Source organism: Chiloscyllium punctatum, chromosome 2 (assembly GCF_047496795.1).
Source record: "Chiloscyllium punctatum isolate Juve2018m chromosome 2, sChiPun1.3, whole genome shotgun sequence".
Lineage (NCBI taxonomy): Eukaryota > Metazoa > Chordata > Chondrichthyes > Orectolobiformes > Hemiscylliidae > Chiloscyllium > Chiloscyllium punctatum.
The window spans coordinates 15,536,973-15,553,401 of record NC_092740.1 but is presented as its reverse complement, the minus strand read 5'-3'; the positions used below and the strand labels follow the sequence as shown (position 1 = coordinate 15,553,401).

General features: G+C 43.4%; 1 protein-coding gene across 14 annotated transcripts in view; it reads right to left on the bottom strand.

The window, feature by feature from the left end:
* Positions 1-16,216, bottom strand: part of htt (huntingtin) — a 264,314-nt gene extending 248,098 nt beyond the window's left edge. For 12 of the 14 annotated variants that reach the window (XM_072594050.1, XM_072594086.1, XM_072594068.1 and 9 more), the window contains exon 1: positions 15,870-16,216. In XM_072594050.1, the coding sequence (XP_072450151.1) occupies positions 15,870-15,958 (89 nt within the window). In that variant the 5' untranslated portion in view covers positions 15,959-16,216. The remainder of the gene's footprint in view (positions 1-15,869) is intronic. The other 2 variants (XM_072594171.1, XM_072594160.1) reach the window with 1 other exon arrangement.
* Positions 16,217-16,429: the final 213 nt, after the last annotated feature.

Genomic DNA, 16,429 nt, shown 5'->3' with positions numbered 1-16,429 from the left:
TGTATTTCCGGGAATATCCTCCCTCAGCACAGCTGTAATGCTATCCCTCATCAAAAATGCCACTCCTCCTCCTCCTCTCTTGCCTCCCTTTCTATCCTTCCTGTAACATTTGTATCCTGGAACATCAAGATGCCAGTCCTGCCCATCCCTGAGCCATGTTTCCATAATTGCTAGGATATCCCAGTCCCATGTTCCTAACTATGCCAGGAGTTCATCTGCCTTCCCTGTTAGGCCTCCTGCATTGAAATAAATGCAGTTCAATTTATTAGTCCTATCTTATCCCTGCCTACCCTGTGTTTGACTCACACCTGTTCTCAGCTGTACCAGTCTCAGATCGATCTCTTTCCTCACTATCTCCCTGGGTCCCACCCACCCCACCTTATTAGTTTAAATCCTCCCAAGCAGTTCTAGCATATTTCCCTGCCAGTATATTAGTCCCCTTCCAATTTAGGTGCAATCCGTCCTTCTTGTACAGCTCACTTCTACCCCAAAAGAGATTCCAATGATCTAAAAATGTGAATCCTTCTCCCATACACCAGCTCCTCAGCCATGCATTCATCTGCTCTATCCTCCTATTCCTGCCCTCACCAGCTCATGGTACTGGGAATAATTCAGATATTACCACCCTTGAGGACCTCCTTTTTAAATTTCTGCCTAACTCTCTGTAATCTCCCTTCAGAGTCTCAACCTTTTCCCTTACAATGTCGTTGGTTCCAATATGGACAATGACCTCCTGCTGGCCCCTCTCCCCAATGAGAACATTCTGCACCCTCTCCGAGAGATCCTTGATCCTGGCACCAGGGAAACAACACCATTCTGCTTTTTCTCTGCTGGCCATAGAAACATCTGTCTGTACCTCTGACTACAGAATCCCCTAACACAACTGATCTCTTGGAAGCCAATATACCCCTATCTATGCATTTCATAATTTTAGACTTCTATCAAGCCTCGCAGCCAATATTAGAGCCAGTCTCAATACCAGAAACTTGGCTGTTCGTGCTACGTTCCCCTGAGAATCCATCACCCCCTACATTTTACAAAACAGCATACCTGTTTGAAACGGGTATATCCACAAAAGACTCCTGCCCTCGGGGCCAACCTCTCTCACCCTTCCTGGAGTTAACCCATCTATGTGACTGTAACTGAGACTCCCTTCCCCCCCCCCCCCCTTCCTATAACTGCCATCCATCACATACTGTTGCAAATTCCTCATCACTTCTATCTGTCTGATGTAAGGTTTAGGAAGCTAAAATCGGATAGGGGCCTTGAGGAATTTAAAGAAAGCAGGAAAGAACTCAAGGAGAGAATTAGGAGAGGAAGAAGGGGCCACAAAATGACACTGGCATGTAGGGTTAAACAGAATCTCAAGATATTCTATAGATACATTAAAAAAAAGGTGGATAACTAAGGAGGAAGTAGAACCACAAAAACAAAATAAAGGAAACTTGTGCTTGGAGGCAGAGGGTGTAAGTGACATACTAAATGAGTATTTTGTGTCAGTATTCACTCAGGATATGGAGGATAGTGAGATCTGTGGAGCATGTTAATATGCTAGGATTTTTGAGATCAAGGAGGAAGTGGTGTTGGGTCTTTTGAAGAGCATTAAAAGGTGGATACATCCCCAATGCCTGATGGTATCTACCTCAGGTCATTGAGAGAGGCAAGAGGGGAGATTGTTGAGCTCTTGACTAAATTTTGTGTCCTCATTAGCTACTAGAGGGGTCCCATAGGACTGAATAGTAGCTAGTGTCCTTGTGTGCATGATGGAAAATATGGATCTTTCAGGAAACTATAGACCAGTGAGTCGCACATCGGTGGTTGGGAAGCTGTTGGAAAAAATTCTTAGGGTTAGAATTTACGCTCATTTGGAAAAACATGGCCAGTCATATCTTAGTAACTTCATTGCATTTTTTGAGGAGGTGACAAAGGTAATCAATGAAGTTGGAGCAGTGGATGTTGTCTACATAGATATTAGTAAGGCTTTTGACAAGGCCTCTTATGGTCAGCTCATCCAGAGGATTAAGATGCACGAGATTAGAGGTGACTTGGCCTCATTGATTCAGAATTGGCTTGCCCAAAGAAGACAGAGGGTAGTAGTAGAAAGGCGTTTTTCAGACCGGAAATTCATGACTATTGGTGTTCCACAGGGATCCATACTGGGACATCTGATGTTTGTGACGATACAAAGATCAGTGGGTTTGTGGATGGTGTAGAAGGCTGTCAAAGGATAAGTGGGATATAGATCAGTTGCAAATATGGGCAGAGAAATGGCAGATGGAGTTTAATCCAGATAAATGTGAGGTGCTGCACTTTGGGAGATCAAAGGTTAAAGAAATGTATACAGATAATGGCAGGACTCTGAACAGCATTGACATATAGAGGGATCTTGGGGTTCAAGTCCATAGCTCCCTGAAGGTGGCCACAAAAGTAGATAGGGTGGCAAAAGGCAGCATGTGACATGCTTGCCTTTAGTAGTGGGAAAATGGAGTACAAGAATCAGAATGTCATGTTACAGCTTTATAAGACTTTGGTTATGCTGCATTGGGTGTACTGCAATCAATTCTCATCGCCACGTTATAGGAAGGATGTGGAGACTTTTAGAGGGTGCTGAAGAGGTTTACCAGGATGCTGACAGGATTAGAGGGTATAAGCTATAAGGAGAGGCTAGAAAAGCTTGGGTTGTTTTCTTTGGAGTGGCGGATGCTGCTTGGAGGCTTGATAGAAGTCTAAAATTATGAAATGCATAGATAGGGTTGATGGTCAGAATATATGTCCCCCAGGTTTGAACTGCCTAATATTGGGAATCATGCATTTAAGTTCAGACGGTGAAGTTCAAAGGAGATGTAAAGGGCAGTTTTTTTTTAAAGTGTGGTAGAAGTGTGGTGCAGGGAGATTCAATCGGGGCATTTAAGGAACTTTTAGATAAACACATGAATATGCAAGGAATGGAGGGATATTGATCAAGCGTCGAGAGTGCAGTGCAGGAAAAGCATAACTGGTCAGACAGCAGGAGTACGAGAATCAACGTTTTGGGCATAAGCCCTTCATCAGGAATGAGGTTTGTGGGTCAGGGCTGAGAGATAAGTGGGTTGGGGTTGAGGGATAGGTAGCTTGGAAAGTGATAAATGGATAAAGGTGAGGTAGAGGTTATAGATCAGAGGGGGCAGTGATGGATAGGTCCAGAGGACGGGGCCGAGTTGGAAGCTTAGAACTAGGATAATGTGGGAGGAGGGGAAATGAGGAAGCTGTTGACATCCACTTTTATCCACGTGGTTGCAGGGTCCCAAGGAAGAATATGAGGCGTTCCTCCTCCAGGTGCCGGGTGGTAACGGTTTGGCGAGGGAGGTGGCCCAGGAACTGCAGATCTTTGACAGAGCAGGAGGGGGAGTTGAAGTGTTCAGCCATGGGGCTCTGGGGTTGATGGGTGTGGGTGCCCCAGATATGAAACAATCTGCAAGAAGGCATCCTGTCTCTCTGATGTAGAGAAGACCACACTGGGTGCAACGCATGCAGTTGATGACATTGGGAGAGGTGCAGCTAAATTTCTGACGGATGTGGAAGGATCCTCTGGGGCCTTGGACGGAGGTGAGGGGAGTGCTGTGGGCGCAGATTTTGCACTTGCAGTGGCAGGGAAAAGGTATCAGGAGTGGGGTGTGGGGGTGTGGACCTAATGAGGGAGACGCAGAGGGAATGGTCTTTTCAGAACACTGATAGGGGTGGGGAGGGAAATCTCTCTCTGGTGGTGGGGTCCGTTTGGAGGTGGCAGAAGATGATGTATTGTATGCAGAGGCTGGTGGGGTGGAAGGTGAGGACCGGGGGGGGGGAGTCTGTCCTTGTTGCATTGGAAGGGGTGGGGTTCAAAAGGCAGTGGGGCATGAAATAGAGGAGATGCACTGGAGGGCATCAACCACATGGGAAGGGAAGTTGCAATCATGGAAAGAGGAGGCCATCTGGGACTTTGAGGTGGAATTGGTCATCCTGGGAACAGATGCAGCAGAGGCAGAGGAATTGAGAATAAGGGATCGTGTTTTTACAGGAGGTAGTGTGGGAGGTGGTGTAGTTGAGGTAGCTGCGGGCTTGTAGTATGTGCCTGCGGTTAGTCGGTCGCCAGAGGAGGGGTCCAGGAAGGGGAGGGAGGTTGCCGAGATGGTGATGATGCCGCCGGTGTCGGTGTAACTGCGGAAGGTGGACTGTTCCACATATCCGGCAGGCAAAGCTGGGTCCCATATGGGTGCCCACGGCTATCCCTCTGGTTTGGAGGAAGTGGGAGGATTGGAAAGAGTTGTTGTTGTGGTGAGGACCAGTTCAGCCAGGCGGATGAAGGTGTCAGTGGAAGGGTACTGGTTGGAACAGCGCAAGGGGAAGAAACAGAGGACTTGGAGACCTTCGTTGTGGCGGATCAATGTGTACAGGGACTGAATGACCGTGGTAAAGATGAGACGTTGGGGGCCGGGGAAACGAAAATCTTGGAGGAGGTGAAGAGCATGGATGGTGTCATGAATATAGGTGGGAAGTTCCTGGACTAAGGGGGACAGGACGGTGTCGAGGGAGGAGGAGAGGAGTTCGGTGGTACAGGTGCAGGCTGAGACAATGGGTCAACCAGGGCAGTCAGGTTTGTGAATCTCAGGAAGGAGGCAGAATCGGGCAGTATGGGGTTCACGGACAATGAGGTTGGAGGCTGTGGATGGGACATCTCCAGAGGTGATGAGGTTGTGGATGGTCTGGGAGATGATGATTTGGTGATGGGATGTGAGGTTGTGATCAACGGTGCAGTCGGAGGACATGTCTGCGAGTTGGCACTGGGGTTCAGTAGTGTAGATGTCAGTGCACCACACTATTAATTCACCACATCCCCCACCCAGATCTCAAGTCCCTTTTTTGTGGTCCTGAGTTCCTACTGACTTTATACTCTAAGGATTCACTTTCTCTCTCCTGTCTATACCCGTCATATGCTTCCTTCTTCTTAACTAAACCTCTCTAGTCATCCAGCATTCCCTAAATCTAGCAGCCTTTCCGTGCACCCCAACAGGAATATACTGTTTCTGGACTCTTGTTATCTCATTTTTGGAAACTTCCCATTTTCCAGCCATCCCTTTACCTACAAACATCTGCCCCCAATCAGCTTTTGAAACTTCTTGCCTAATACCATCAAAATTGGCCTTTCTCCAATTTAGAACTTCAAACTTTTAGATCTGGTCTATCCTTTTCCATCACTATTTTAAAACAAATAGAATTATGGTCACTGGCCCCAAAGTGCTCCCTCACTGACACCTCAGTCACCTGCCCTGCCTTATTTCCCAAGAGTTGATCAAGTTTTGCACCTTCTGTAGTAGGAACAACTACAAACTGACTCAAAATTTTCTTCAACAAACTACTCTCCATCTAAACCCTTAACACTACGGCAGCCCCAGTCTACATTTGGAAAGTTAAAATCCCCAACCATAACAACCCTATTTTTCTTAGGGATAACTGAAATCTCCTTACAAGTCTGTTTCTCAATTTCCCGCTGACTATTAAGGGGTCTACAACAAAATCCCAAGAAGGTGATCATCCCTTACTTATTTCTCAGTTCCACCCAAATAAATTCCCTGGATGTATTTCCAGGAACATCATCCCTAAGTACAGCAGTAATACTATCCTTTATCAAAAATGCCTTTCCAAATAATTACTATTACAGCCATTGCCTGTCAAAACTAAAATTACCAGATGAACCTATTACATTTAAGTTCATGGATAACAGCTCGAGAGAGAGTTCCACAAGCAGTACATATGTTACATTTGCTTCAACCAAGAAAGTGAAATAAGCTCAGGTAATCCACAGTCATTAGGAGGACATCACCAGCTTACTCAAGCAACAGGACACAATGCAATTGTCTGCAAGGTGACAAGAGTGCACTTCCAAATTTTATAATGCAGTTTGTCATTTACTACGTGCTAGCTAGACGCACTTGCTTTGGAAGTTCTTATTTTATTCCAATTGACTGTATAGTTTTGCTTTTCAGGACTAAAGTCAGCAACACTATTAAACTTTCGAGCTAATAATCCATAATACAACTCATTGTGTCAAGGTCCAATGAAGAGTAGTATTGGACTCAAGATATTAACCACCTTTAGAACTGTATTCTAAAAGAAGCACCAATTAAGTAATTTAGATGTATTTCTCATGCCACAGATGCTGCCTGACCGAGTTTCTCCAGCAAGGTAAAAACAATGACTGCAGATGCTGGAAACCAGATTCTGGATTAGTGAGTGCTGGAAGAGCACAGCAGTTCAGGCAGCATCCAAGGAGCTTTGAGAACATTGATTTCGAAGCTCCTTGGATGCTGCCTGAACTGCTGTGCTCTTCCAGCACCACTAATCCAGAATGAGTTTCTCCAGCACTTCAGTTTTATTTAATTGTGCTCTCTAGTCTTTCTATTCATTTTCTTCTTGCCCCAGTCAGTCCTCCACTCAACCTCATTTTTTGGCAAGGGATCTTGGGATGGTTTACTACAGACACACATTCAATCGTAACTTTCAGTGTGGAGGTGAATGAATTCACTGGGGGAATGTTTGCATAGCTATGGAGAAACCTGGGCAGAGGGGTAGAGGATGTTGGATTACTTCCATAAAGCCAAAACACAATGAGCACAATGACCACCATTTGGCCCAAGACTAGTTCTGATGATCCAGAGATGCCACAACACACCTCTCTGCACATTATATAAGGTAAAGTTTATTACCAAATAACTATATAAAAGGTAATGTTAAAAAAAATTGCGTCTTGTTGAAAAAAAAAGTCTTTAGGTTTTTGACCTTAAATCATCTGAGTGCAAAATGAAAAACTTCAACAAAATATCTTTATCATCAATACTTATCCTTATATCCTTCTACCTCTTTCTCACTCGTGTTGTTCCAGCCTCCCCTCCCTTTAAATACATCTGTGCTATTCACCTCACCTATTCTGTGCAATGGCAAGTTCCATATTCTAACCACACTGAATGAAGAAGTTTCTCCTGAAGTCCATATTGTACTTATTAAATCATTCCATTTGTATTTCATTATAAAAGAAACATATAACACAGTTTCCTCTGTTTCAAATAGGTACAAATTAGTACTGCAATTAATGCCACAAAAGCCAAAGATTACTCAGCTGAGTTGAGATCAGATTTCAATGTGGATTTTCATATGATGATTAAATATAAAACACAAAAGTCAGTTATAATTTGCTGGGTAAATGTTGTCCAATTACAGAATTACATTCCAGCACTTTCCCGGATCATTTCAAATGAGAAGCATTGGCCAACAGCCAATTTAAGATTGTGGTGCTGGAGAAGCACAGCAGGTCAAGTAGCATCTGGGAGTAGGAGAGTCGAAGTTTCGACGTAAGCCGGCTCAGGCCCGGAACATCTACTCTCCTGCTCCTCAGATACTGCCTGACCGGCTATGCTTTTCCAGCATCACACTATCAACTCTGGTGTCCAGCATCTGCAGTCCTCACTTACACCTATCCAATTTAAGATAGTCAATTGGGCTTGTGGTGCAGCACACTTGCAAATACTGCAACTTAGTATACATTAATAATGAACCTGCTTTCTGAAGACAGAACATTTCTATTTGAAACTCAAACAAAATTACAGCCATGCACTGGCACATTTCCCAGGGCGTTTCTCTGACAAACCAAAGTAAAACTGCCTGGTTTAATATTTAAACAAAGCCTAGAAGTTAACTGTCAATCATCAGTCAGCACAATTCTCCATGGTAATCTCTCCGAACAGAATTCACTTGCTGACCAATCAATGTTTGGCTCTGATGTAGCATAAATGCAGTTTTCCCCCTTAAAACAGGTAAACTTGCATTCATCAGAACATCACAAGTGAAGAGCTTAAAACATGTTTCTTTCCATCAATATTCTAGTTATACACAGGGAAAGAGTGAGGACTGCAGATGCTGGGGAGTCAAGAGCCAAAAGGTGTGGTGCTGGAAAAAGCACAGCAGATTAGGCAGCATCCAGGAGCAGGAGAGCCGATGTTTCGACATAAGACAGCTTATGCCTGAAAAGTCGACTCTCCTGCTCCTTGGATGCTGCCTGATTTGCTGTGCTTTTTCTAGCACCACATTTTTCAGTGCAAGTACAACCAAAGTATGAAATTTAACTATCTCTTACAATATGAAACTTAATAAAAGCCAAACAGCTCTTTTCAATACTGAACGCAATAAATGAGAACACAAGAAATAGCAGTATATTCAGCCACTAAAGTAATCTCTACCAGTCAATAAGATCATGGCTGATCCAAGTTGTGGCCTTAACTTCATTTCATAAATCAGAAATCTTGACTCCCTGGTTGATTAAAAATCTGTAAAGACTATGCCGGACATGAATCATTAAAACAAGTAATATTTACTTGAACCGAAGTGAGCAAATGATTTCTTCTTTATTGAAAGTGAGGAAATCAAAAGAGGGCCACATCCTCTGGTAAAATACCAAAATACCGTCATCTACTGGTTCCTCACTACTTCATAAACAGCACTCAAAACATCTGTGGATTTGCTTAACTCTCACCTTTAGGTCAGCAGGTTGTAGGATTGAAACAATATTTGAACACAAATCACATTTGTACTGCACCTTTAATGTTGCATAATAGCACTCCTGAAATGTTTTGTGACATCAAATCCACAACCAAAATCCACATTAGGAGACATTAGAACTTGTGGGCAAAACACTGGCCAAAGTAATACGTTTTAAAGGAGCCACCCTAAAGCCACCAGTTAGGAGAGAGACAAAGTAGTTTCAGAAGAGAATTAAAAGTTGTGGCCTTGATAGCTGAGAACACAGCTGCCAATGGTCGTGTAGTTAAAACTGGGGATGCACAGATGGCAAGAACTAGAGGAGGTCCCAGAGGATTATAAAAGCTTACAGAAAAAGGGAGGTAACAGCTTATGCAGAGATCTGAAAACAAACTTGAGAGCTTTAAAACAGGGAGAACATCTAGCTGAAAACTAAAGATCTGCTGTGCTTTTCCGGCAATTTCTGTTTTAGTATTGGATTTCCAGCATCCACAGTTCTTTTGGTTTTAAATAGAAATACAGGAGTACAGCGAAAAGTGCACACAGTCGCCATTCATCGGCACCATCCTGGTTACAAAACCATGATTTTTTTTTTAAATTCTAAACCTAGCAGAAACAGAAGAAAAAGAGCAGACCTTAAAGTCCTTGGCCTGGAATCTCAGACAACCGGCAAGTCTCAAATCAATCACCAGTAAGAAGCCACATTTGTGCTGTCACTGTGGCTGCCGCCACTGATTCAGATCGACCGGAGGAGATTAGTGGTTACCCCAACTGCCAGGAGTCATCGCAACCTCACTATAGCAGCGACTGTCACCTCCGATCACCAGGCTGCTAGTATAATGAGATACAAAGTGACTTAAGATACTCGGAGTACTGGTGGGTAGTTTTGAGATAAGCTCAAAAGATAGAGGATGCAAGGCCTGCCCGTAAAATGGAAAGTGAGGCGGACAATCAGTGAACTGCTGAATTTTCAAAACTGCCTTCTTTTTGAAGGGGCTAAAGTTGCAACCCCCCGTTAAAATACGACTGTAGAGATAATATTCTGGAAAAAAAAATGGATGAGGCACCTTCCTGCACCTGAACCATGTTAAACTGTTCCCAGGTTTGAACAAGTTGAACTGAAGGATCTCTTTCCACACTATATGACTTAATCATGTGGAATGAACTGCCAGAAGAAATGGTAGAAACACAGAAACAGTTGCAGGAGTAGCCCATTTGGCCCTTTGAGCCTGCACCACCATTCTATATGATCATGGCTAATCATGCCATTTCAGTATACCACTCCTGCTTTCTCTCCATAGCCTTTGATCCCTTTACCTGCAAAGCGACATATCCAGTAACTTCCTGAATGTATCTAATGAAGTGGCCCCAACAGCCGTCTGTGATACAGAATTCCACAGATTCAGTGAAAAACATTCTTCCTCACTTCAGCTCTAATGGCTTACCCATTTATTCATAGACTGTGGCACCTGGTTCTGAACTTGCCCAACACTGAGAACATTCTTCCCGTATCTAGCCTGTCCAAGTTTCATCAAGATTTTATATGTTTCTAGGAGGTCCCCACCCCATCATTCTTCTAAATTCCAGAAAGTACAAGCCCAGTCAATCCAGCCTTTGCTCAGATGTCAGTCCTGCCATTCTGGGAATCAGTCTGGTTAACCTTCACTGGACTCCCTTGATAGCCAGGGTTTAGATCAGTGTGGTGCTGGAAAAGCACAGCAAGTCAGGCAGCATCAAAGGAACAGGACAATCAACATTTCGGGCAAAAGCCCTTCATCTGATTTTCCTGCGCCACAGATGCTACCTTACCTGCTGCGATTTTCCAGCACCACACTGATCTAAACTCTGGTTTCCAGCATCTGCAGTCCTCATTTTTGCCTCCCTTGATAGCAAGAATGTCCTTCCTTAGCCTCTGAGACCAAGCTCCACACAATACTCAAGATGTGGCTTCACCAAGGCCCTGTATAACTGCAAGGAGAAAGTAAGGACTGCAGATGCTGGAGATCAGAGCTGAAAACGTGTTGCTGGAAAAGCGCAGCAGGTCAGGCAGCATCCAAGGAACAGGAGAATCGACTTTTCGGGCATCAGCCGGAAGAAGGGCTGATGCCCGAATCGTCGATTCTCCTGTTCCTTGGATGCTGCCTGACCTGCTGCGCTTTTCCAGCAACACGTTTTCAGCCCTGTATAACTGCAACAAGATATCCCTATACCCATCCTCAAATCCTCTTGCTCACTCATAGCAGGTTCAATTACAACATTTAAAATACATCTGAACAGGTACATGAATAGGAAAGATTAAAGAGATGTAGGCAATGCGCAGGCAAAAGGGACTAGTTTAGTTTGGAAATTCTGGTCAGCATGGAGGGGTTAGACCAAAGGGTCCATTTCCATGCTGTAAGACTATGACTGGCTACTGAGTCAGCAGAGGGAATTATCTCTCACTATTTGAAAGCACCGTGTCAGTCTATGTCCCTCTTCATTAGAAAAGGTAAAGTCATCATAGTCCCAGAGGACCATAATGCTACTCTCTCATTAGAGTGGTCGTTTAACCAGAGGGTCACTATGCCTCAGTAATATGGGAATTGAACCTGAACTGTTGGCACCACTCAGCATTGCAAACCAATTGTTCAGCCAACTGGGTTAAAACCTCATTGGTAATGCACCATGCCTTTGTTTTGCAATAATTAAACATTTTATTACATACGTATGGGAGTATCACTGAGTGTTGCAGTCATTGCCCATCCCAGGTAAACCTAACATAGTAGATCACCTTCTTGAAGTTCCAACAGTAGTTGTATACCAATGCAGTCTGCTGGACCACTTCTGAGAGCACCAACAAATCAACAATGTTTCCCATTAATAAAAACATTTGGCCCTCATTCATGAAGCAGTTTAAAATACAATGACAAGTAACTAAGGAGGTTTTTCACTTACTGTTCACCATTAAGTTAAAAACATTTTCAAAATTCAAAAACTGCAAGTGTCTACAATGATTTCCTATGCTTTGTACATTTAAAATGTACAGGTAAAAATGTTTTCCATAGTAATTCACAGTAACTCAACCTTATCACTTAGTATCAAAAATTGCATGAAGCCAACTTGTTAACACTGTCAAATCACTTTTCGGACATTACAAATCAAAGAGCGCATAAAAGCATTACTAAGCTAGCAATTAGAGCTTGAGGGATAAATGACAAGTACAGTTGGTGACAGTAAAAGTACTTTGCATTACATTGAAGTGAGCAGCGGGGTTTTCATTTGTTTATGTTTGAGCAAGAATTTTATTAACTGATATAAATGAGGTGATTAGATTACTTCCATCCTTATTTCCCATCCCCCAAGGTAACTGCAAAGGATGCATATGATGGTGCAGAGGTAGGTGTTGTCCTCAAGTGGAGGAATTTATGATGGATTCTAAATGGAACAGACTAGATGGTTTCAGTTTATGAATGCCCTTTTGTCATTCAGCACTCCAGGCAACTACTGAGAAAAAAAAAGCCCAGTCAAGAACTGCTTAGAATAGAGGGTATAAGTTTAAGGAGAGAGGAGAAAGATTTAAAGGTGACCTAAGGGCCAGCTTTTTCACAGAGGGTGAATTGCCAGAGGAAGTGGTGGAGGCTGGTACAATTACAACATTTAAAAGGCATCTGGATAGGTATATGAATAGGAAGGCTTAGAGGGTGATAGTCCCAGTTGCCAGCATTTGGCCCAGGTTAATTTAGGATATCTGGTCAGCACGGACGAGTTGGACCGGAGGGTTTGTTTCTGTGCTGTACATCTCCATGACTCTCCAACTTACACCCTCATGAAACTCAGCATTGGGGCTCCCTTTTGTTCTTGACTCCAAGACTGATCAGAATTTACAAGTGAAAAGTCATCTCCATCACTACAGACAGCAAAAGAATGTAAAACATCAAGGTGATGTTTTATAGATACTCCTTAAGGATTCTCCTTCCCCCAACCAAGTAACCAATGCTGCAAAGGATCTTTTCATCGTGTTACTGATTTTTCCAATAAAAAAAAATCAACATAAGATGTAAACGCTGCTGTAGCAAAGTGATCAATAGAGAATGCCCAGACTCGTCAAATGCTACTAGCTGTTACACCCTTAAGGTTACATCATATCCATACCACCCACCTGCTTAACAATCACTGGCAAACCTCTAGTTATATACAGAGAGTAAAGTCCAATTCCCAATAAAGCAATATTTTTTAATCCTTTCCAGCAATCTGGAAGATGCTCACGATCCCATCATTTGCTGCCCATCCATAACTGACTTTGAAGCAACTTACGAAGTCATTTCAGAAGACAGCTAAGAGTCAATCATATTGCTGTTGGTCTAGAATCACACAAGTTAGTGCAAGTCAAGATGGCAAATTTACTTCCCTAAAAGAACCAAATAGGTTGCAACAAGAACCAATATTATGTTTTGTGATTTTCCAGTTAAGCAAGAAAACATGCTGTTGGTACTAAGTTATAGTTAGGCACAAGATAATGGTGGCAATTACACTTCGATTTACCACAGGGTTACCTGAACTCAACATATTGTATCTCAAGAAGGCACTGTCCTCATGTATTTGATCTACTTGCCAATATGGTTTATGAATAGATATCACTTTATTCCAAAATTGCAGTATATTTGTTGAGTTGCCCTTTCTAAACAGCAAAAATTATACTTCCAAAAAAAAACTTACTTACAAGTTGCCTACATTTTGAATAATACACAAGTGGAAACAAACAAACAGTTGTAGTTCTATTGCATTTTATCAATCTCACAAAGAGGCACAGAAAGCCTGAGTCTCCTATTACACAGATCAATCAGCAAGTGTAGCTCAGCAATGTACACTTGTACACTCCACTCTAAGGATTTCACTAAGGTGTGGCATCAAATGCAGGTTGTTATCAAAAGCATAAAACTGGTAACATCCTCACCAGCTGATGCACCTTCCACCTAGTTTTGTCAACTTCACTTATGTTACCTGCTCCACCCAAATTCCAGTAACCTTCTTATCAATATCTTTATTCACTCAGTATAACAAAAATGCAAAATATCCCTCTTCAAACTGTACCAAGTGCAAAAAGAGATCCAGAGCTAGTTTTAGAAAGTGACTGAACATGCTGGGTAAGTGGAAATTCTTGAGTTTAAAATATACTTTCCCTCCTCCCTACTAAGTTTTTGAGAAACATAATGGCAGCATGGTGGCTCAATGGTTAGCACTGCTGCCTCACAGCACCAGGGTCCCAGGTTCAAATCCAGCCTCGGGCAACTGTGTGTGTGGAGTTTGCACATTCTTCCCATGTCTGCATGGGTTTCCTTCAGGTGCTCTGGTTTCCTCCCACAATCCAAAGGTGTGCAGGTCAGGTGAATCGACCATGCTAAATTGCCCATAGTGTTAGTCAGAGTGAAATGGGTCTGGGTGGGTTACTTTTCAGAGAGTCAGTGTGGACTGGTTGAGCCGAAGGGTCTGTTTCCACTCTGTACAGAATCTAATTTAATCTAATAACAACAATGCCATTGTTTATGGATAAAGCTCAAGAGAAGATCCCATATTAATATTCCCTCCCCCACTAGATGTTCCACAACCTGAGTTTCCACCCCATTAAAAACAAATCAGCATTGTCCATTAAATCGATTAAGCCATCCCAACATCATCTACCTCCAAACAAATTGGACTGTAGCCTGGTGTGTGAGATTTTTAACTCAAAAACATTGTTAGCTAAGCTGAAGCAAGAATCGGGCAGATCCTGGCTGGAGATGCTCAGATGATAATACGAACCCTTCCCCAGAAGCAAATGAAACTTACTCCAGCAGAAGTTGTCTTTAGAAGGCCACTACTGGCTCCCTATCAGATTAAGCCTAGTCGGTTTAGAGAGTTGCATGCAAGAGATAATGAAATGCTTGGTGAATTCAACTCAGGCTATGACTAAGTATCATTTCCAGATGGCAGAGGTGCAGGAGGTACCACTACCTGCAGAATCATTAAATCTTGACTCCCAACCAGGGGATCAAGTACTGGTTAAAACATTGAACCAAAAGGCATTGATGCCCAGATGGGAAGGACCATATGATGTCCTGCTAATGACACCAACTGCAAAATAAAAAAAAAACTTAAGTGGATACATGGGCGGCACGGTGGTAAGCACGGCTGCCTCACAACGCCAGAGACCCGGGTTCAATTCCCGACTCAGGCGACTGACTTGTGTGGAGTTTGCACATTCTCCCATGTCTGCGTGGGTTTCCTCCGGGTGCTCTGGTTACCTCCCACAGTCCAAAGATGTGCAGGTCAGGTGAATTGGCCATGCTAAATTGCCCGTAGTATTAGGTAAAGGGGTAAATGTAGGGGAATGGTTGGGTTACGCTTCGGTGGGTCAGTGTGGACTTGTTGGGCCGAAGGGCCTGTTTCCACACTAAGTAATCTAATCTAAATGTTGACATATTCCCAGCAAAAATAATACACAAATACATCCAAAACTAACAGACATTGCACAAGATGAAAACTAGAAAAGACTAATAATGAAAACTAGGTACATTCAACAAGTCAGTCAGCATGTGGAGAGATCAGAAAAGACAGCATTTCAGGTGTAGGTTCTTCAGCAAACATTAACTTGTTTTTGCACCTCATGCTGATTAACCCAGTGAGTCGTGACAGCATTGTTTCACAATTTGAGCATTTGCAGTTTATAATTGATACCCTTTCCCCATGTCTGACAGTACATCAAAAGCAGAAACATCTTGCGTGCAGCATTGCAACAGAAAAGATACCAATAAATACAGAAATAAGATAACAAAAAGAGTGAAAACTGATCATCTCCCAGATTTCCTAGAGTGCCCTTGAGTTTGGCAGGAACTGTATTTGACAACGTGGTCTGTGCACGTGTGTAATTGTATGCCAGTTGTCTATCATTTCGGTGCACTTGGGTAATAAGGAATGTCAACACACAGTTTGTATATTAGAGAGTCAGCATTGACGTTTTGTACACTGGTTCTTCAGTATTGCTCTACATCAGCACAGCAAGCTCTGTCCTTGGACACCAGCATAGCAGCACATATTTTTGTATATTGGTCTATCAGTACCTGTTTTTGTACACAGGAACATCAGGGTGCACTTTACTGTCACAAGCAGGGTGTGATTTTTGTACACTGGCATGCACGTATTCATGTCGGAGAGATTTTCTGTTCGTGTTTGTATCCTTGTGATACGTGTTTCCCCGTTCATGGATCTCTAGAAGTACTTGTGTGTCAGCGGTGGTTCACCACCTCCCAACAAATCCCCCCCGCAATCTTTGTAAGACCCTTTCTCACCAAGATCGTTTTACTCACAGTTTCTGGCCTGTCTCCTCACTGGACGGACCCTGCTGGAATGACTTTAGTGACTCGAAGGCCTTCATCAATTTCTCCATGGTTGCCATTTTATTAGACAGAGGGAAATATGATGGGACGGCAGCAGGAGAAGCGCTCGGGAACAGCGCTTATTGCAAAAAGAAGTCAACTCGACCGATAAACGCACTGAACTCGTCTCCTCCGCGTCAGGGCCGATGGACGGCTGAGAAGCTTCTAGCAGCGACGGGCACGCGAATAAATCCGGTTACAATCGCAGTCGCCAAAACCGGTGACCACCGCCATCTTGCCAAGGGTGATGCCCCACAACTCATCCGCGGCAACCAAACCTGACGATACCACCTGCCCCGCCTCCAAATAACTGACTGACTGCCCCGTCCACCGGTCGGCAAACGACATTTGGTCGCAAGGACCAATCGGAATGGGTTGGGGGCAGGACCAAATTGGGCAACCTAACCTGACGTCATTCTCGCCCGCTCGGATTTGCTTGCTGATGGAAAAGTTAACCAATCGACGGTCGGTGTTTGAGGTCAGCAGAGAGA